Source organism: Athene cunicularia (genome assembly GCF_003259725.1).
Source record: "Athene cunicularia isolate RWA chromosome 5 unlocalized genomic scaffold, athCun1 chr5_part1, whole genome shotgun sequence".
NCBI lineage: Eukaryota > Metazoa > Chordata > Aves > Strigiformes > Strigidae > Athene > Athene cunicularia.
The window spans coordinates 1959868-1982447 of record NW_020799101.1 but is presented as its reverse complement, the minus strand read 5'-3'; the positions used below and the strand labels follow the sequence as shown (position 1 = coordinate 1982447).

Here is a 22580-nt window from a genome sequence, read left to right as displayed (position 1 = left end):
GCATTATTTAAGCACATTTTTTTTTTTTTTTAAATAAATGAGGAAGAATAAATATTTACCTATTGCATGATTGATTTCATGATAGACTAGAACAGAAATAATTCATTTGGAAGGGACCTACAACGATCTAGCCCAGCCTGACCACCTTAGGGCTGGACAAAAGATAATTTTATTAAGGGGATTGTCCAAATGTCTCTTCAATGCTGACAGGCTCGGGGCATCACCTACCTCTCTATGAAGCCTATTCCAGTGTTTGACCACCATCTCAGTAAAGAAATGCTTCCTAATGTCAAGTCTAAACCTCCCCTGATGCAGCTTTGAGCCGTTTCCACGGGTCCTGTCACTGGGTATCATTATGTGCATAAGGGGATCCATTACTCAGAAATGTGTTTGGAGCCAAGCGTAATTTTGTTTTTCAAGGAGATGGTATCTTAGAAAAAGCTGGACATGGAACAGAGCAACAGGCTTCTTGTTTACCCGGCTTTGCACAAGGGGGATGGATAGGGTGATCACAAGAGATTGGATTCTATAAAGTCTTGTAATTACTGAATTAGTGCAAAATATGTATTGCACTTTCATATTTAGACTGGACCAATCTGTAGATTAGAAAAAAAGTAGAATTGAACTGCTTTTGGAGATTTTTAGGATGCCACGTATGAAGGTTTCTTGTTGCTGGTTTTATATACACTGGATTGAAAAGCTTTCTCATATCTGGGTCTGCACTGATTACTCAGATCTCTCCACTTTCCTTGAATGGGAGGAAGGCGAAATGGCTGTGATACAGGGCAGGTAAGAGCAACAGTGAAATCCAAGCTCAGCTCACGAGCTATGAGTTCTCAAAAAAATTTGCTCTTCAGAGTAGACCAAAGAGATTTATATGCGACCTCTCTTACCTGCTTTGCACATAGTACCATCAGCTGATCGCATATTAAGTAGCTGATGGACTAGATTCCCTAGAATTTTTTTTTTGCACAGCATCAAAGAGAATCAGTCTTGGAACCTGAAGGGCTTGTGCATGTGTGACATGCGCTGTTCAGAATGAGAGACCTTCTCTTGGAGTCAGCCATGGAAGTAAGAGGAGTTGACATCGTGACTTTCCATCTCCCTAGACATGTAATCGTGCAGTGTGTCCATCGTCTCTGTCAGCTCTTAGTCCATGTAAGTGGAACGGGTGGAAAAAACTTCAAAATACATACAGATATTGAGCAGTCTGATCAAAATTTTTGTTGACTTTGATTTGGAAGTAAACGAATGGAGGTTGGCAAACTCTGCATCTAAACCATAAATAAAAAATATTTACCGTATCTTTCTGGGAGGAATGCCCACAAGCCAGCCTGTAAAGCAGGGGCTCCTTCCTGGCACGCACACTGCCAGGGAGTGTGTAAGCCTGGCCAGAGTCACATGAAAAAAAAAAAAATCTTGATAATTATGAGGTGAAGAAGAGCAGGAGGCTTCATTCTGGGTCTGCGTGGCCCAGCAGAGCTGGGAGTTGCTGCTGTCACTGTGTAACTAAATGTCCCTGCTAGGATGGTGATGCAGAGGACAGTAAATTTGGGCAGCACATGTTTTTCAAGGTATCCAGACTAATTCTGTGGGTCTCAGTGCTAACAGGAGCTCATACCGTGTCATAATTGTTGGTTTACGTGTTCAGAAGCAGGAGTCAAATTCTCTACGTCCTGCTCATCAATTGGACCCTTCGGTTGTGTTAATTAATCTGGCACAGCCCAGCTCTCTGGGCTCACAGAGCTCCTGGCCTGTGCACCTTTCGACCCACTGCTTGGGCCAGTGCTGGAAATGCAGAAGTTCACTGGCGGAGCCTCCAGCAACACTGGGAGAGACTCCAGGAGTCGATAAGGAGGAGTGTGAGACAAAAGCTAATCGTGAGCCTGCCAGAGCACTTGTGGGCAAGTCAGTCATTCAATTCTGCATATATGAACCGATATCCATCGGTGGTGTTAGTAAAAATAATATCTATGAGGAGAACATGAATAAAAATCTAGCTTTTCTTCAGCTTCCGTGGAGCCATTTGTCAGCTTCAATGTCCTTCACTTCGGTTTCAAAACCCTTGCAAGGAAAAGCTCAATTTCATTTTCTGAGTGATTTTCTTTGGCTAATTAGCATCGATTGGGTAGATGTGTGTTAACACACCGGCATAGATAGTGCTGCTAATGCTTAAGTTTGGGCTCGCTGCATTTTATTGCCTCTTTCTTTGATCTGAGGAGGTATAAATGCACTTTCAAGGCTTATCGTTCTTGGGAAACTATTTAGCAAATATTGCTACTTGTTACAAACTGAGAGGTTTTGGTGGAACCCCAAATTTACCAACCTACTTCCAGTAAAGCAGTCAAATATCTCAGAATAAGGTCCTAGGTGCATACTGATTGGATTATGTTCTTTAATTCTTTATTCTGTGGCCTAATTTGCTTTACGTGTGTCCATTCCCCTGGGACTTTACATGTTTCGTGGCAGTCTCATAACAAAGAACCAGCTAATGTAGTCTGCCTGTGAAATTCTGGAGTCGTCATGAGAAAAATGCCAGAAGGTCTGTAGAGAGCAACTGAAGAGCTCAAAGGAGAATTTCTCTTTGACCGGTATTAGTTTGGTAAGATCATCCCCCAAAAATCCCTTCCAAAAGCTCGTAGGGAAGTGGTGAGTGCTGTGATTGACTGAGCCTCAGCTGCTGCCATGGGTTCAAATTGCACAGCAGGAACCTTCCTGCTCGTTTTCCTTTTCTTCTGCAACTTTAGATTTAAATTCTGGTATGTCCAGGCAAATGAATCTGAGTGCAAGGGAAGGATCCTTTATATGTTTGTTGTTTTTTTTTCTCTTTGCAGATCATAACTGAAGCATTGAACAGTGTAGCAAATATCTTGATTTATTTTTTTTTTAAAGAAAGCGTTATCTTGATTTTAGAGCATTTTTTATTCTTCAGGTGAGTCTTAGCCTGTCCTGTAAGCTCTACAAGATCTACACTGCACTTTTTGCAGTCTGTTAAACTCTTGGTCAGTGACAGAACAGCTGAGATCCAAAGCCTCTTCCTCCCCTTCCCTATAGCTTTTTTTATAATACTGCTGTCACCCAGGGATGAAGCAATGAAGTTGTGATTTTTGTCATTAGCTTAAACACCCATGGGATAACTGCAAGACTGCTGACCACGGCATCACTTTGGGATACTTATGCGCGTATTTCCTGAAAAAAAGTGGAGATTCTTCCCACCCTGTGTGACTGCTGCGGTATTTCGGTGCTTTCCACCGTTATTTCGGCGCTAAGTGATGTGACCTGCATCTGTCAAGCACAGTTTGTCTGTTGACTTTTTACACCACACAACTTGTCTGTAGTCCAGGACTTGCTCTACCGTGCTTTCATTTGCAATCTCTTCACTTACAAGAAGTCTCTGATATGACTTGACCACTGATCTCGACAATAAATGTGCAGCATTTTTTGAATCTGTAGTCCTGAAAATATCACTAAAACACAGGGTCGCTGGTTATGTGGAGTTCTAAAAGGTTACTTTAGTGTGTGTGCTTGTTTCTTACAGAGTGATGGGTATCAGGAAGACACAGAAAGCACAAACCAGCAGTAAGAACAGACATTCAAAACCATTAGAAAATTCTAGTAAAATTACTGCAATTTCAATAAAAGCAAGCCAAGTATAAAACAAATGCAAGGTCGAGCCTCTGGTCCCACAGAAAGGCTCTCAAACTCTCATATTAACATTTTTCATCAGTCTGATTGCATCCCAGTGTGTTCCTGGCACATGTTATTTTCTGGAGACAGGGGGAAAAAAAAAAAAGTTTATCCCGGGCTATTTATTTGTGTGGGTTGGTAAGTGTAGGACCAGTGCCCATTGTTTATGGAAATTCAAACAAACCTCACCAAAAAAAACCCGTTACAAGGTGGGTCAATGATTTTTTTGTTTCTGGAAGATCCATGGGCAGCCAGCAGGAGCAGCTCCGAGCGTGGTAGAATGTGGCTGGAAGAGCAAAGTGGCTGTGCTCCACCATCCCTGGAGGAGATGGGGTTTAGAGGTGCTTTGGGGCTCAATATTTTGCAGTTGTTGAATTTTCACGTCACAGAGACAAGACTGCAGGCCAGCTTCGAGCGGGAGGAGCCATCCCTCTGCCCCACAGTCGTGGCCTGAGCGTTAATGAAATGTGAGAACCTCGGTGAGGTTGGTAAGAAGGGAAAAAAAAAACCAACCCACAGCTCGAAAGTATCTCCCAACCAGTGACAGCCTCTGCGGGGATTGGCAGCATTGCTGCTGCTCCCCTCTGGTCACTGTCTGTCACAGGTGGCACCCCCTTACCAAGAGCAGAGCGAGGCTGTGTCAGGAGTGATGCTTCTCCACGTCCCTTCCCAGGAACACGAGCTGATTTGGGGATTTAGCAGGGATCCAAGTGCTGTTGTGGGTTTGCAGCCTGTCAAGCTCCCCCTCAGAGAGTAAGCAACGCCCTACGATGCCTTCCTGGTCAAAAAAAAAAATAAAAAAAAATCTTATAGTGTTATCAAAATATAATGACGAAGTCAGTAGGCCTGTGTTAGTGGTTCAGTCCTTAGCTTGTGGAGGATCCAACTGATACAGGGAGTTGTGTAAAAAACAAAGAAAAAAAAAATTGCTGCTGTGGTTATAAATAAAGACTCCTGTTTGATTTGGCAGCTGAAGCAGGAGTGCTTATTCCATGTGAGAGTGACAGGCTCAAAGCCCTCAAGGTTTTTGGGGATGAGGGGAGCCTCTGCTTCATTGGAGATGGAAACGGGAGCTTGAGAGCCAGGCACTGCGCCGACCGAACTCCCCAGGAGCCCTGGGCATTCATCTGAGTGCAGAATTGGAAGCAGGCTGGTAAAAGTAATATTAGCTTGTTTGCTGATTTAAAAGCATGTGACATGGTTAGGATTCATTTGCTCCAAATCAGTTTGTGCCCCAGCATCCACCGAACCCCCTGTGACCGCCTGTGGAGGTGCCGACTGCTCCAGCCTGTGCTCGCCTTGTCGGACTCCTGGTCCCCTGCGTGTGCATCAGCACTGATGAGAACTGGCCTCACCTGATCCAGACTGTGCTAGTCTGTGTTTGCCGTTGCGTAATTTAGCTAAATTAAACTCAGTTTAGGAAAAAAAAAAAAAATCATCACTGGAGGCTGAAAATACAGCAACGTAGCTTAAGCTGGTGAGTGCTTTCTTGGTTTGTTGACTGTGCCTTGCCATAGCTTGTACTCGCCTCTTTGTTTTGGGGCTGTTTTGTGGAGTTTGGGGCTAGGGGAGGTGTGATTGCACTGTCACCTCTCATCAGATGATGCTTCTGCATCAGGGCGGGTGGGAAAGCCTGTGCTTTGCTTCGGGGTAGGAGCCCTGTGGAAGAAGCCATCCATCCCCTGTGCCAGGCATGAGCACGCAAAGGCACAGAGGTGTGTCTGGGAACCCATCACAGCCGAGATGCAGAGATATTTCCCCTTCCAGTGTCTCCTCTGGACACGCTGACTCAAACGCACCGCTCTTGCAAACTCCAATTTCTTGTTGTTTGGGAACAGAGGAAGACTCCTGCTCTGCCTGCCTTGCATTTGCGATCTGTTGTCATTAGGAGTGTGACTCAGAGGCTGAGCACAGGGGAGAGACCTGGACCTGGGCTGTCCCCCGGTGTCATCCAGCTGGGGAGGGATGCTCGGGGTTTGGCTGTGGCTGCAGTGCCCTCGCTGCTGGCACCGAGTTCCAATCATCTGTCTGCAGTTCTGCTACAGGTTTGACTGGATTAGGGATGCTCTGAAAGGAGACAGTTTTTAAAAAAGAGTCAGAAGCAGGACTATTTTTCCATTAGGTTAAAATACGTACACGTGATTCTGTCAACTATGGGTTAATATTGTCATGAGAATAATACACTGATGGTGCTGCAACTGTGATGCTAGGGGATGTATTAACACAGGACCCTGACAGACACAGTTTGTGTGAGAAAAGAGATTAAAAGATAGAAGTAGACAGAAACAAGGAATCGGAGGAATGGTGCTGGTCAGGAGGAGCGAGAGCTGCCACAGCACACCCGCCCACCTTGCTACTTCTCTTTCTATATCCGAAGACATAGGTCTTGTATAGTAACCCCTAAAATAACTCACACATCTTGACAACCTTGCTCGTGATGATTCAGAGGTGAAGCTGACATATGCAGGCATGCATGAATGGAAATGTAAAAATTTCTATTAGGATCAACCAAGGAAGATTGTTATTTTCATGTTAAACTCATTTCAATGATGTTTAATTAGCCCTGAATAGCTGCTGAGGAAGTACCTCGCAGAATTTGTTCAATATAATACTCCTGACATCAGTATATTTTTAGCTAAAGAAAAAAAGCTCACAATTAATTACGGAGTATTAATTCCATAGTGTTACCTGGCTGTGTATGCAGATTTTATTTTCTTCCTTGGGAAAAAAAAAAAAAATCTAGTAAGAGTGCTCTAAGGTTATTTGAATGCCTTTTATGCTATTTCTTTTCTAAATTAAAGCTGTCTCTAACACATGATAATAGCTGTAGTTAGATCAGTCTGAGATGAGTACGTGTAAGATGAGGTTCAAGATAATTGATGCTGTAAATATCCCTCGAGTGGAAAAATAGACCATATTAATGGCTTGAAAATTCAGTCTGCTTGTAGGAATCTGATTTGAGCCGTAATAGAAATAGGCCTAGATTATATAAAGCACCGAGTTTACGGTGCCTTTAAAATTTGCTGTTGTGAACTGGAAGTATTCCCCTTCTGGCAACTCTTATCTATCTGAAAACTTCCCTGGCATATGGTTTGCTTTGCTGGCTGCTCCTCCGGAAGGTGAAGTTTTGCTGCTGTTCTGAGGAAATGTAGTGTGGGTTGTCTCGTTATAACCAGGAATGAATGCGCTCCTTCACTTAATTTCCTTGATTTACGGAGCAAAAGGTGCAGAGGAAGGCTCAGTCCTGGGGGCCAGCATGTGCAGGGCTACCAGGAGACTGCAGAAGACATCGAACCAAACAGCTCAACATCCTCCATCTGCAGAAATATACATATAAATGGTTATAAATTTGTATAGAGTAACAGAATTAATAAATCTTACAGATTTCTGTCTTTCCTCCCCATGCCTCCAGCTCCCTTCTGTCTTCTTAAGAGACGATAGAACAAGAGGGAACGGCTTTAAACTGCAACAGGAGAGGTTCAGACTGGACATAATAAAATTTTCCCAGCAAGACTGGTCCGAGAGTGGAACAGGCTGCCCAGGGAGGGGGGAGTCCCCATCCCTGGGGGGGTTTCAGGGCCGTTGGGATGAGCTGTGGGGGGATGCGGGGTAGGGGAGAACTTTGTAGAGTCGGGCTGAGGGTTGGACTCGCTGATCCGAAAGGTCTTCTCCAACCTGAGTGACTCTGTGAGACTTGCTGTTCCCCGTAGACTCTCTGGTAGCTCTGTGGAGGGCACCCATGGGTGCCCGAGGCCAGGGTGCTGGCTGGCACGGTGAGCTCACCGGGCAGCGTTTCCTCTCAGCTGATCTGAGCCACGCTCCAGTGCCCGTCTCTCCCCACGTGCATACACCGATTTTATATAATGTGCTGGAGGTTAATTATCTTTGGGATCTCAATCCCCATTTGAAATTTGACTAAAAGAAGCTAAAAAGCTCAGAAGGTTTTGGGAAAAGGGGGGTTTGGCAGATGGGCAGCCAAATGCAATTATCTAAGGAAGCAAATCTTAGCTGCTCTTTGGGATTCGACTGCATTTACATGCTATAATAATATTTTGGGATGAATTTTTGCTGATGGTGCAGAATCGATGGGCATCATCTGTATTCAGGGAAGCAAGATGTGGACTAAGTGACCTCCTGAGGGTCTCTTCTGAGGTGGATGGGATTTTTGCCTGTGCTCCTGAAATGCACTGGCTGGGGGATTTCCTTCAAGTCAGCAGAAAAACTTCACTTGCCTGGGTTCAGGTGTGGGCACTAAATATTCTGGGCAGATTCGTTTTCCTCTTTCTCTTTGCTGTAGTTTTGTTTGATTTGTCATCTTCATTTGCCTCCAAGGAGATTCTTACATGCCCTTCTTTTTTTCATCATCCACTCAGCATTATTTATTTCGTCTAGTCCTGGCTTTCTTTTGATTTCTCTCCCTCTAAAATGCATATTTTGTATTCCGTTCAAGTGAAACTTGGAAAAAATATGGTCATCTTTAAGAGTAGAGATTGTGAGAAAGTATGCAGAGCACTGGTGAGATTTCTGTACTGACATTTTTAATGGTAAAGAGTTTAAAGCTGGAAAATAAATGTGAATCTTGGAAGAGCAGAACATATACAGGGTGAGGGTAAGGAAACCTGGCACTTTTTATTTTATGTGTGGACTGTCGTGATTTTTTTTTTTTTTTTTTTTTTAATGAAATAAAATATCTTTGTGCTCATTTTAGAACATACGAAGTCCTGAAGAAGGCAGTAAGAGAGCAGTGGAGTGTTATCAGGAGCACCTGTTCTCCAAGGCACGGCTGTTTGCACTCGATATATTCAGAATGTGGTTGTTAACAGGGAATTAAACTTTGTGGGTTGTCTCTGGAAGAATTCTACAAAAGCCGTTAAACGGAGATGGATGTGGTCTGAAACTAGTCCTTCTAATCCCAGGTTGATGTTCATTACTTCAATGAAATTAAGGTTCTTTTCTTTAAAAAGTAAAGGAGCAAGCATTAAGTAGGTTTGTGATTATTCAACCAATAATTACTTGTTTATCACGTTAAAAAGTCTTATTTGTTGCAGTTATTCCTAGTAACGTGTCAGTCATGCAGGTCAGGTTGCCTGACCTATTAGTGCCTGTTTCTTCTGGCTGGGTTGGTAAATCCTTTGTTCAGAATCACGGAATGGTTTGGGTTGGACGGGACCTTAAAGCCCACCCAGTGCCACCCCCTGCCCTGGGCAGGGCCACCTTCCCCCAGCCCAGGTTGCCCAAAGCCCCGTCCAACCTGGCCTTGAACCCTTCCAGGGAGGGGGCAGCCACAGCTGCTCTGGACAGCCTGTGCCAGGGCCTCACCCCCCTCACAGGGAGGAATTTCTTCCTTACATCTCATCTAAATCTCTCCTCTGTCAGTTTAAACCCATCACTCCTCATCCTATCCCACCCTCCTGATCCAGAGTCCCTCCCCGCTTTCCCGCAGCCCCTTTCAGCCCTGGGGGGCCGCTCTAAGGTCTCCCCGCAGCCTTCTCTCCTCCAGCTGAACCCTCCAACTCTCCCAGCCTGTCCTCATAGTAATCATGGAATCTTCTGTGTCTTTCTAGGTACAGAGAAAATTATAAAAACAAGGTTACCTGTTTAAATAACAAGAATAATAACAGGGCAGTTATTGCAGAATTCCTCCTCAAGCAATTTTATATATTGGGTTAAGAAATTGTGTTTCTTGAAGACTGTCCAACTCCTGTATGCTTTTAGCTGAATCTTAGTTCATAAAAGGAAGATAAATCACTGGAAAGTGAAAATCCTCTAGCAGAATTGTGCATTACGAGCACTTTTGTAACTGCTGGCGTGCTACGTCGCGGTCTTTCCAAGCCCTGCGTTATCAGAGAGGCTTTAGCTCTTGCCTCTCGCATGCTCTGTTTGTGGGTAGTCGCCGTTCGTCAGCGTTATTCACAGCCACGTCTGGCAGGCTGGGAAACCAAAGTGTGCTGACACTCCAGTGTAGTCTAATACAAGTGGAATGGAAAGGTGGTTTAAATAATGTAATTTCTTGATTCGAGTGTACTTGATTTAATAATAACGATCTGGGATTCTGTAATCATCTCTCTCTTTAATTACATTTTTTCGTATAATTTAATGTTAGAATTGACCATGACATCCATCTAGTTTCACCTTTTTAATCTTACAGCTGAATCTGACTTTTTTTTTTTTCTTTTGTAGCTGTTTTTACATTTAACACAATAATTTGTATTTCACTACAAAAACATCTGGCGTTGGTTTGAACAGGTGAGGAATCCTCTATATGCCCAGGTAGTCTGTTCTCTCTTCAACTGCTTTATCTTCAGAAAAAAATAAGTCTGGTTCTTTCCCATACCGAATTGGGTTTCCTTCAGTTCCCAGCTATTGTCACTTGTATATATTACTGGTAGACGAAAAGAACTCTCTTGTACCTGCTGCTTTCCCACCATGAGGTGCTTACATGCTATAATAAAGTTACCGTTCAATCTTCTCTTTTTTTTTTTTTTTTTTTTGCATCTTGCTCTTTACATATTTCACTGCCAGATGAAGTCACAAGTACTTTCTCTAGCGCATAAGTACTTTTCTGTTGCTCTTTCCTTTGCCCTTTAATTTCTTAAACGTTGCTTAACAATGGCTGGCAGCAGATTAGGGTCCTGTGCTCAGGTCATCCGTTCTATATATGAAAGTAAATTCTATCTGTGCTCTTACTGCACACAGCGATCCCAGCAGCCCCATCTATTTCAGCACTCTGATGAGAGGACTTTGCTGGTGTCTCTCTCAGCCCGTGCCAGGGTACAGTCTTGCGCTGTTAACCTCTATTATGAGTTCGTAGATGTGTATCGTTCTGTGTGAGCACCCGACTCTTCGTTATTTGGAAAAAACACTGATCTTTATTCGTGTATGCGCATGCGCAGGTGTGTAGGAGTTCAGCACTGTAGTGTGTGGCTTTTTTTTTTTTTTTTTTTTTTTTTCTGCTGTTTGTGCTGTGAAGGCAAAATCCTCAGCACCGGTGTATATATGCCAGTGCTAATTTTGTTTCATAAATAATGAGAATTGGGTGAGTTTGGTATCTTTGGATAAACAAAACTATTGTTGCCCTCTTGCAGGGCTGTGCGCCCTGTGCCATCCTCCCTGTGGCAGTAGGACATGCTGGTACGAACCATTCATCCATGGGGTGTGGTTTATGCGGGTTTCAATCAGGTATATTTATGACTTCATCAAAAGAATAAAGCAAACGTTTAATCCGTAAAGCCATCACCGCGTGTTGATTACGTTTCTCCTCGTGGATTCTTTGCTGATAGACTCCAAGCCTTTGTAAACCATGGCAGGCAGAAATGGTCTCAAGCTGCGCGGGGTGTTGTTGACTACTCGGGTCATTCTGTTTGTCCTTCTGTGTTTGACCGTGTTAGCAGCCTTCTAGCGTGTCTTTGATCTTCCCCAAAATGGTATTGGAAATCAATATAAGCTCATCGGGGGTCTCCCAGGGTCACGCTCTTAGTCTTGTGGGAGCAAGGAAGAAAGGCTTGCTTTCTTTTAGGATCTGGCCTTGTAAACGATGCTGGCTTTCTACTGCTGGATCTGTACTGCACATGCAGCACAGCACTGCAGATGCATAATAAATCTCTTTTAAAGGGCTGTAGAGGGAAAAAAAAATCTTATGTGGAGCTCCAGGTAACTTGGCTCCCCTGTTTCCAGCTTCTTTGGAGCTCTTGCGTCTCCACGCTGCATGTGCTAACGGACGGCACGCAAGACGGCTCATTATCCCTTCCATAGGTATGCAAGAAATATGTATTTGTTGAATTTTTGCGCGCTTTCTGAACCGTGTGTAACTGCTTTATATCGTACGGTACCACAAAGCACTTCAAACCTACATAATTGATAGCTTGTGCTAGGTCCAGGGGGCTATAGTAAGGAAAACAGCATGAAAAAACATGTATTTTTATATTTAAGAATAACTTATGAGTTAGGCAGTCTAAATATATGCGTCACTGCTGTCTCCTCTCTGGGTGTCTTGATGAAGCAGTTTCAATCAGTTTACCAGATGCGTGTTTTATTATTATCCTGACTTCCAAGCATCACTTGCTTTGAACATCTGAAGACAAAGGCAGCTAATTAACAAATGAAATCAGCAAGCTGTGCAGTCCCAGCAGCTGAAGAAAGATGATATAGCAAATGTAGTCTGTGATCCTGCTCTCCTGTTTGGGTAGGTGAAGCTCCTCTGGAGCTCAGGTGAGGGTCGCGGGAGATGGTCTGTGTTTCCTACTGACAGACAGCGCGATGCCTCCGGTACTTTGCAATTCAGCACAGAGAGGAGATTAATAGCATCTGCCGCAATTCTGCGCACCTTCCACACCAACATCTCTGACCGACGTGACGCAATTCACAGTGCGTTTAGATTAGACTTGTTTTGAACGGCTTATGTACTGGCCTCTCTGTTTTCTGAGGGCTCAGGGATGCGCAAAGGGAATTCTTCCAGTGCAGTGTTTAGCATGCCTGTGCCATCTGGGTTTTGGAAACTGTTTGGTTCAATTCAAAAATTAAAGACTGAAAAATTGAACCTAATGGTGGCATAAACCTCTGTGGAAAACATACTTCTGTAATTATTTTCATTTTGATTAATAGACTTTAACTACATAGCAACACCCGTGACTTCAGTTTAATTTAAAGAATGATTAGTCGGTTAACTCTTCATTATTCGATTAACCCAAAATGAAAATTCTTTTTTTTTTTTTTTTTTTCTTGTAAAGTACTTCAACAATTCATCTAGCTGAGTTTCCTTATGCTAAATCTTTCTCCATGGCAGTAAGATCTCTTTGTCTCTTCAGTCATGTTCCCTCTTCCCCGGTTAACTGCTGGGCAATACCTGAAGTCCATAACTTCCCTCCCAGACTGCTGAGGCTCTGACTATTCCAGTGCTTTTAGGGAACAAACACCCACAGATACACATACGCACAGAGATTTAAATAGTTGTTTGAGTTTTTTTGGTTGGGTTTGTTGTTTTTTTTTAAGTCTATTTGGAAATTTGAGTATCAGTTAGTAAGTTAAATTAGCCACTGAAACTGGAGTTCTGGAGAGCTTTGACGAGTGAGCATTGATGCCACCAAGGTTAGGTGACTTTAAAATCGCCTGTCTAAAGGCAACGGGTTCGGCAGTTGCATGCCTCCATTGTAAACGCTCTGCAGAATACCTTGGCAGTATTATAGAAAAAGCACACTTTGTATTGTGTTTGCAACTGCCTGAGCAAAATACAGTCTTACATAACAATCCCGTAAAACATTTATCTAACCCTGCCCAGCAGCGGGGCAGGCAGTTGAGTGTTCTGTGAAATCTCACAACAATTGCAAGCATTATTTTGTCTCCTATTAGTGCTGCTTCTTTCGCTTTGATGCAGCTGTTGAGATCTTTCCAGCACTGCCGATGGAAAAAAATCAGTTAAGTTCTGCGGTGTGAATTTTCTATTAATTGACCGTTATGAAATGCTTTGGCAGAGGGCTTGCCACGTTTGCGTTCCCTTAAATTTCTTTGAGGTTTCCTTACGCTCTTCTCAAAATCCATCCCCTGTCAGCATACAGCACCATGAGGAAGGAGGGGGTCTGCATCTCCCTGTGGTCGAGGGGTACCGGTGTTGGAGGGGGTGAGCACACACCCAGCCTGGACCTGTTGCGAGAGAGCAGGTAGCCCGCGATGGCGTCACAGCTCGTGTTGTCGTGGAGTCATTTAGGTTGGAAAGGGCCTCTTGTGCAACCTGCTCAAACCAGGGCCAACTTCATGCTTAGGTTAGGTTGCTCAGGGCTGTGTCCAGTCAAGCGTTTGAAAGTCTCTGAGGATGGCATCCTGCAGCCTCTCTGGGCACCTGTCACATTGCACGGGGAATTTGTTTTCCCTGAGGAGTTTCCTCTTGGTACAACTGATACCCATTGGCTCACGTTTTGTTCTGCTCGTCTAAGAGTTTGCCTTCATCTTCTCTGTAACTTCCCAGCAGTCAGTCGAAGACAAGAGATTAGATCACCCCTTCATCTTTTCTTCTCCAGGCTGGCCCAACCCAGGTCCCCAGCTTCTGCTTCTCTGATCATCATGGTGGTCTCCTCTGCACTCAATACGTGGATGGCCAAGGTGCTCGGGATGCGTTCTGAGGTGCAGGGTGGAGGGGGTGGATCATTTCTCTGGACGTGCTGTTGCAGCCTGGGATGTAGTCAGCCACCTCCTCTTCAGCTTCTCTAGCAGGACCTCCAAGGCCTCTTCTGCAAAGCTTCTGGCCAGTCCTTCTGTCAGGGTGTTGATTGCCACCTTACACTGGCAGGCCTTGCCTTAAGTCCTGTTTTTAGGCTTTAAGTAATTTAGCCTGTCTAGTCTTGATTAATTTCATACAAACGAAGCTGAGTCAAGACTTGAACTTCTTGGGTATTTCACCTAGGGCGATGCTCCTTCATGGAAGGGTGAGAGACTGCAGGAGCAGTCCCCGGACTCGGTGTTGCTGGTTCTTGGCTGTTAGTGATCCTTGTTTGTGGTCTAAGGGATGTGCTTTAATAATAGACACGGGAAAGCGTTCGTGTGTGAAACGTTCTGTTGTTCATCAAAATATAGGGAACAGGTGTTTTGGCCTAGAAATTGAAGCAAGCTAATTTCCTCCTTTTTATTTTCTATTGCATGAGTAGAAGACATAACGTTTCAGCAATCTCATCCCTTTTCAAATGCTACTGTGATTTAAAATAACCTTTAAAACAAAAATGAATTCTCATTAGAAAATGCCATCCTAATTTGGAGCAACAGTTTCGTAATTTGTTTCTGTGATATTAAATTAAATGTTTTGTGGAGTAGAATAAAGGTAACATTTACCTAAAATCTGTGCACTATTACCACGTATTATTGCTTGAATTATTCCAAATTTTGGAACATGTTTTGTTTCTAATTAATCAAGAGACTCTCAAGCTTTATTCTTGTTATGCAAATCAAAACGTAAGCATCTAAAGAATGATTTTAAAGCGCAGGCTGCTTTTCAGTGTGGACGTCTGAAACATGTTAATCTATTCAGATTGTTAATGATGGACTTCCGTTAGTGATGCCATGTGCCTCTGCCTCACCTCTAGTTGATAAAACTATTAAATCCCCCCCAGTTTTTTAGGAACTACCGTGCTGATGGACCATCTTGCACAATAGATCATGGTGGTTACAGCGGTGTACGTCTGGCTCTTGGGGAAAGGACGTGTGATGCTTCCCCAAAACAACAGTCCTTGTTTTCAACACCTTTGAGAAGGGACTCAAGGGTGCGGGTGCCTTTGAGCAGGACTCTACGTTCTCATTCTGCGTTTCGCCTTAAATCCGATGAATTGACATTTGGGTAGTTGGTCACACAAGACTTTGCAAAAATAGGGTTAAATTTGCGGAGGAGTAAATTAAGCGCTACCTAAAGCATTGCGTATGTTTCGGTTTGGGGAAGAAGAGCTGCTGGTGAGGGTTTGAAATTAGTTCAGTGGGCGCTGAGTTGCACATGGAAACGCGGTGTTGCGGTGTGCCGGCAGACCGGGCTGGTAGAGGTAAAGTTAGGCAAATTGTTTGTACTCTCTGTGGGTAACAGCATCGGTGCCTGTATTGCGACTGTCGGAGGCAAACCTGGACGTGTCTTGGACATGTAGGGATTAGATTTAGAGAAGCAACTTCCCCTTGGCTGCCAGCTCTCCGGGCAGCATAGCTTCTCCCTAAAGCTCACCAGAGGGTTACTTACCACGTCATTTGGAGGTGGAGTGTTTTTTAACTAGTAATTAGTAAAACTAGCCATTGCTTTTCTTGTTTGGTTTCTTTTTTTATTTTTTTTTCCATTCTTCGATGTAATTGCGCCTTCAGAGAAAGCTCGTGATAAACAATAGTAACACCCTGCAAACAGATATTACTTGTTCCTGATGGAACAAAGCCCAAATTAATTAATTAGCTGTACTCTCTTTCCAAGGGCTATCGTTATTTTTTTTTCCCTATATGAGTGAATTCTGTTGTGGGGATCTAATTTTCTTTGAGCTGATGCACTGGGAGTAATTATATGATATCTGTATTTTAATCAAGAGAAGTGTGTTCTAAAGCCTGTGATGAATTTACCTGCTTGAAGTTAAATGCGTGTAACTAAAAGAAGGGAATATGCATTAAATTACTGTATTAAATTGCTGCTTTAAAGGAAAACAGCTGCATGCACAAGTTCTATGTTCTAGTGGATCCTACCATTAGGATGCAAATTAGTCTGTCTATTTATTTCCTAAGCTTTATAAACTATTTTGTCTAAGAGACGTTTAAATTAAAATCATGCATAAGAAACAAGTAGTAAAGATGAAAACCAGATGAAACCTAAGTATTAGTGGAAACGTAACAGAAATTTGACTGACGATATCATAGGTGATAGCGTGTCTGTTGTTATATCCAAAAGCCTGAGTTGTGAATGCAGATCCAGTTGTGCTAGGTGCTGTGCAAATGGAAACGACTGTAAATTCTGCTGAAAAAGTCCTAAAGCGTGCATCTGCGGCTTGTAGAGCTGTATTGCCTCCCATTTGCCGTTGGCCTGTGTAGAAGGACCCCGTCGCAGAACCATCGCAGAGTCACCTCCAGCCTGACTTTACCTCGGTTGTTCTTTCTGTCTTCCCAGATTTGGACGATCCAATAGTAACGGTCCACCAGAGCATCGGGGAGGCAAAAGAGCAGTTTTACTATGAGAGAACGGTGTTTCTCAGGTGCGTCGCCAACTCCAACCCGCCTGTTCGGTACAGCTGGCGACGCGGCCAAGAGGTACTGCTGCAAGGCTCTGATAAAGGAGTGGAGATCTATGAGCCCTTCTTTACCCAGGTAGGAATGAAAATAAAGGATTTTTCCTTCCTTTTAGGCTCCTCGTAGCAGATTCTTTATAACTGGATCTGCCCGTGTATCCCAGTTGGGTTTGTGATTGGGTAAGTGGGTGCCCTCCAGATAACTACATCCCGGCACAAATGCATCCGTGTGTTAGGATAGGCCTCCCTAATATAAAATATATCTCTTTTTTTTTGATCAAATTATGAAATAGTAAATGATGGGAAGATGCACAGTGAGTTCTAACTGCAGGAGCCCCTTTTAAGTCTTTCTTGCTTGGGCGCTGCAAGCCCAAACCTCAGATTTGACTGCTCTTTCCTAATCTTTTCCAATGCAATGCAAAGCGATTCTGCACAGAAGTTGCAGCCTAAAAAGCTTTCCAGGAAAGCTAAACTCCCTGTCTTGTTTGGGTTTTTTGTTGTTGTTGTTGTGTTTTGGGTTTTGGGCTTTTTTTTAAATATATATTTTATTCTGCCTTTCACTTCCTTGAATATCAGGTTTTGTTCCAGAATTACACAGTTAAAAGATGAGGCAGCAAAAATGAAAATAAGTGCTTTTTTAAGTCTTTCTACTCTCACAGCCACGAAGGCAGACCGGGCCATCAAGAGTCTGTCAGATTAGATCAGATTAATTTATTGTTAGCACATTTGCACGGTCTTAGAATAAAAGAGGTGGCGTATCCTATTGTCTGTGGACGAAAGCGTGTGATGGTGTTTGCAAAAAGAAGAGGGGAAAAAAAAAAAGGAGAAAAAAATTGAAAAATTGTTTTGGAAAGTCTCAAGCAATAACGAGTAAAGATGGAGGTGAAAACTGCCTGGTAATTTGGTCTTCATAGCAGAAAGCAACCTGCAACTTCCATAAATAATTTTCAGCTAATGATTTGAGAGCACCTTCATTTTTTCTTTTTATTGTACTTGACAGCTTTATATTACTACAGTGGCTTGGTATTTTACCGAGAAACATGTAGCCTGGAACCTTGCAGAGATGAGAATTAGATTACATAGTCAGGTTATTGGTCTCCTAAATGTGATGAGATTATTTTTAATTTAACATGTACGGACCCAGTTTAGCAAATCTGCGGCTTGTTTCCTCGGCCTCAAGTGTGTAAACGGGAGTTTTTTAATGTTTTAATTAAAAAGTGTGAGACTCCCTTGATGTGGGACTTTTTGGTTTATATTTTCATATGGAAATGCTGATGATTACTTTCCCTATCATCTAATAAGAGCATATCTAATAAAATGTGTCACATGAAATTAGATTCAATGTTAAAAAATAATAATAAATATTTCTAGGTTACTAGGAACGTTCTTCCCAGAGCCTCTGTCCGGGCTGAATTAATGAATAAATCAGATTGTCATGTTGATAGCGAAAGCTTATCCATAACCTTTTTACGATTATTGGAGGTCAGGTTGACTTAGTGTATCTTGTCAGCGTGTCTACAAGATCTGATATATGTTTATAAGAGGAAAAGACGTAATTAAAGGTTCAAGAGTCATAAACGTCTACTGCACACCTCTGCATGATTGGTGTTCAGCTCGTGATGTGGTAACAACCAGTGAGAACTGGTGTGAAGAGGGATAGAGGGTGTTTGACCTCATCGAGGGATACGGATTTGAGTGGCGTTTTTTTTCTGATTGCCTTGAAGGTGAATTATCAATCTGAAAATTCAATTAAATGTGAAGGAAAACAAGTAGTTACACAATTAAATTTTCTAAGGCATCGTACCCAAAAAAAAGGACTAGTTTTTCTTTCCGGTGGTTTTCTTGTTTTATTAAATCATAGAAGGCACCTGGAAAACTGGGCGTATACAAATAGATTCTTGAACTTTGAACAGATTTGGTTGGTTTGGGGTTTTTTTTTTTGGTTTTGTTTTGGTTTTGTGAGTCAGGTAATGTCAGCTACTTAATTTAGCTGCCTTAAGGGGGGGAAAAAAAAAATAAAATTGAACATACACATTCTCATCTGTGGAAGTGTTTGAAATCCCGAACTTTTCAAACCCAAAATCTCGGTGCAGAATATTTTCCCAAGAGTTTGCATCATCCTCGTTGCTCATTGTAATTGCACAGCCTGAGTATGAGATTAAATTTGCTGTATTTACAATAATTACGCAATTAGGCATAATTAGACTAATTATCCAAACCAATGAAGAAAATATATACGTTTTTATAAATCTCTGCAATCTGGGGCCATGATCCAGAATACCAGCGTGAGTTCAGCCTGCAAGGTCAGCTTGGAGTCCACAGCTAAGGAATGAATTGATGAGATGCAGCTGCTCCGTGTTTCCAGAACTCGGTTGACTTTGGTGGTCGTGTTCCTACTAACCTGGGCCAGGCCCTTCCCTAGACCAGATAAACTCTTCTTAAAGTAGGATCTTTATCTTTAGGAACAGCCTTTCAAAGACTTGGTTTTGCAAACACGAATTCAGCATGTGCTTAATTTTAATCGTATAATTTCAGTTCCAATACTCAAAAATCTACCAAGCTTGAGCTCAACAGCTGTTTCCTTTCTTCTCTGGCTAGCTATATCTTTTTTTTTTTTTTTTTTTTTTTTTTTTTGGCTAGTTCTGTACATGCTTTTTCACAAACGACTATATTTTTTTTCTTACATAGGCTTGGGCTGTTGGTTCAAATAATGTTAAAAAAAAACCCCTAACTATATTGCTTGAGCTGTGATAGTATTAACAGTTGTTCAGCTTTAACAGGACACGTGATAATGAACATTTTCCAAAGTTTTCTCTTTTGATGCTTTGTGAGCCCGTTCGGGGTGTCTGCCTCCCTGGGCTGGCATTCTGCCTTAGCCTTGTCTAAGTAGAACACGTTTTTAGCTTATCGCTCTAAATGCAGTCAAAGACGAAAGCGGGCAGTTGGAGGAGGAGATTGAGAGCCCGTGGAAGTTTGTTATTTTAATGCTACAGTGAATAACGTGCAGGTATTGATACGGAAAGATTCATCTGGTGTTTTCACAGCCCTCTATGCTGTCGCATCCTCATGCCTGACACCCCGACGTGCTTTGCTGTGCTCCCTGTGCTTCCAGTCTCCCTGCTCTGTCCCATGACATCTCTGCGTGGTCGGGATTTTGTCTTTTGGCTTTTTGTTACTCTTGTTTCTAGCAGTACCGTAAGATTTTACCTGCATATTTCAGCAACTTACCGTTTCTCCTGAGTTTCTGGTTCTGCGGTGCCAGTTCACGTAGCACCAGAGTGGAAATCTCATCTTTTTCAGTTTCCTCTTGATTGTGTCTGAAGGAACTCTTTCATTACACAGCCCGTTCAGGTCCCTGCTCCATCATTTACACTGCTGGCTAAAAATAAAACCCATCAGCAGCTCATTTTCAAAGGAAAACAGCAGGATTTCTGTAGCTTGTGATTTTTTTTTCATCACATAGGCTGGTACCCTAAGATATATTATCCCAAATAATGCAACTTGAAAGACTCTGTCAAACCAATTTCCCCCTTGCTGCTCTCTTTTCTTTTACCTTTAGTATATAAGTGGGGCTACAGTTTTAAGTGATGCCAGCTGTCATTCTTTCAGGTAATTAAATAAATACATTTTCTTGACCGCTTCAATATCAGCTTCTAGTTAGCCACCTCTGCATCCTCCTCTTTGCTCCTGAAAGCCATTCTCAGTGTTTCCTGCATCCCTGCTTGTTCCTCTGCATCGGTGCTTTCCTAACACTCTCTCTTGCACGTGCAGGGAGAAACAAAGATCCTGAAGCTGAAGAACCTCCGACCTCAGGACTACGCTAACTACAGCTGCATCGCCTCGGTGAGGAATGTCTGCAGCATCCCTGACAAGATGGTGTCCTTCCGACTCTCTAATAAAACAGGTGGGACCTCCAGCACCGACCCTCCCGGGTCCTTTGATGTCCCCGTGGTCTTTTGTGTTTTTTGTTCTCTTGCATAAACATAGGTGACTGCATGCAGCCACAGAGTGGTAGGAGCTATTCAGGAGCGAGTTGGAGAACCCGTTTTCAGGTGTTTTCTTTTTTTCTGAACAAAGTTAAGATTTAAAGAAGAGTTTTGATTCACTGCTATTTACTCAATTTATTGCTTCCTTCCAGGACTGAAAGGGGCAACAGGAAAAGCGGGGAGGGACTCTTGATCAGGGAGTGTAGGGATAGGACAAGAGGTGACGGTTTTAAACTGACAGAGGGGAGATTTAGATGAGATATAAGGAAGAAATTCCTCCCTGTGAGGGGGGTGAGGCCCTGGCACAGGCTGCCCAGAGAAGCTGTGGCTGCCCCCTCCCTGGAAGGGTTCAAGGCCAGGTTGGACGGGGCTTTGGGCAACCTGGGCTGGGGGAAGGTGGCCCTGCCTGGGGCAGGGAGTTGGAACTAGATAGTCTTTAAGGTCTCTTCCCACACAACCTGTTCTATGATTCTATGATTTATTGCTCTCTGGATTTTATTATTGGGATTTACACTTTCCTCCAGTATGGGGGACGTTCATGGTTATGGAGAGACTTCAACGAAGATACTGCAGCAAGGTAAGAGGAAGGGGCATGTCATTCAAAGCTGGGCACAGAATAAAAAAAAATACTCAATTCTCTCACTGCTTTGTTGAAAGCTAATACTTTCTGGTCAACAAATTTTAGGAAAACTATTTTTATATTCTTACATTGATTTAAATGTTTTTACATATCTGATTTGATATATTCTTGCATTGATTTAAGCTGATTTTTTTACATTGATTAAAAAAAAAAAATGCTTTCAGACTTGTTTGGTTCAAATGAAAATATTCAAGCAGTTGCATTGAAATGCTTTGCAGGAGGATAACTGCGTATTTAACTATAGTCTCTGACCAAGCTGTCTCCATGTTCTGGAGACACAATTTCTTGTGCATTTGCTCTTTTCTTTGGGCTTGTCCCTGGCCGAGCAAGCAGCCAGTTGTACATCACCCTCTCTTTGTGGCTGTATCGCTGCTGCGTACCTCAAGAGCCTTGTGCCAGTGGTTGAGTGCAATTGGGAATGCTGGTTTCCAGGAGGACGAAAATTTCAGGTTTTAACTCTGCCAAAGGTCCTGTGTCCAGGATCCCCCGAAGATGTGTAGGAAATGGTTTATAAACTTGATGCCAAAGAGTAAAATTCCTCAGCTTAGATATTTAAACAATTAGAAATTTCAGAAAAGTGTTTTCTGGAGAACAGTTCTGCAGAAAATATTGTGGCTCGAGGTTAGATTTTTGTTGCTGTATGCCTTAAGAGCGAATGCCTCAGGGCACGGAGAAGTGGTAGCAAATGAATGAAAGAGCTGAGGCATTAACATGCTGAGTGCCTCTAAGATGAACTATGAATTTTATTTGCACTTGCACATTTCACATTATTTCTGTCCTCATGACTCTATTCCAAGGAGTTGCCTTCAGCTTTTTCTAAATTTCTGAGCTGACAGCAGAGATTTCAGAACTCTGTGGTATGTACCATTTCTGCACACAACCCACTGCAAAGCAAATTCACAGCTCAGCTTTAGAGCTGCTGCTGGCAGTCGGGAGTTACAGTCAGCCCCGAAGGTATCTGGCAAAATTATTTGGAAGCCCTTAATTTGATCTTTCATTTATTTTGCTAGGAAAAAAAAAATATTGTAATGAGAGGTTTTCCCCTCATTAGCTGCTCTGGTTTCACACCAGAAGAGGCATGAAAGCGCGTCTGCCATGGGGAGGTGCAAGGTTCCTCTCAGCACCAGTAGTAACTCATCCACCTTCTTCATCCATGAGAGCAGAGTATGAAAGTTGTTTCCGCTCCCATTTCTCAGAGAGATGATTTTGCTGTTGGAGCCGGAACAGTCTCCGTCCATGTTAGACCTCATCCAGAACAGAAGTTTGTGTTACAGTAATAGGGGAACATCAAATGGCATCGCTATTCCAAACCGAGGATGGGTGATTGTGATCTCATTTTGCAAAAAGAATTAATTATTCCCACCTTACAAAAGTCGTTTTACTTTGGAAGAATTGCTCTTCTGGAGTAGTTTCCAAAGTAAACGAGCCTGAAAATTTCAAGGATTCATACTTTCTCATGAAGAACTCGTTTCGCAACCATCACCAAGGTCAAGATTAAATATGTAAAGTGATTACTGCAACAACTCATTAAAGACAACGACTGAT

General features: G+C 42.8%; 1 protein-coding gene across 1 annotated transcript in view; it reads left to right on the top strand.

The window, feature by feature from the left end:
- Positions 1 to 22580, top strand: part of MDGA2 (MAM domain containing glycosylphosphatidylinositol anchor 2) — a 384757-nt gene that overhangs the window by 182088 nt on the left and 180089 nt on the right. The window contains exons 5-6 of the mRNA XM_026849164.1: positions 16292 to 16488; positions 20181 to 20313. Coding sequence (XP_026704965.1) covers positions 16292 to 16488; positions 20181 to 20313 — 330 coding nt within the window. The remainder of the gene's footprint in view (positions 1 to 16291; positions 16489 to 20180; positions 20314 to 22580) is intronic.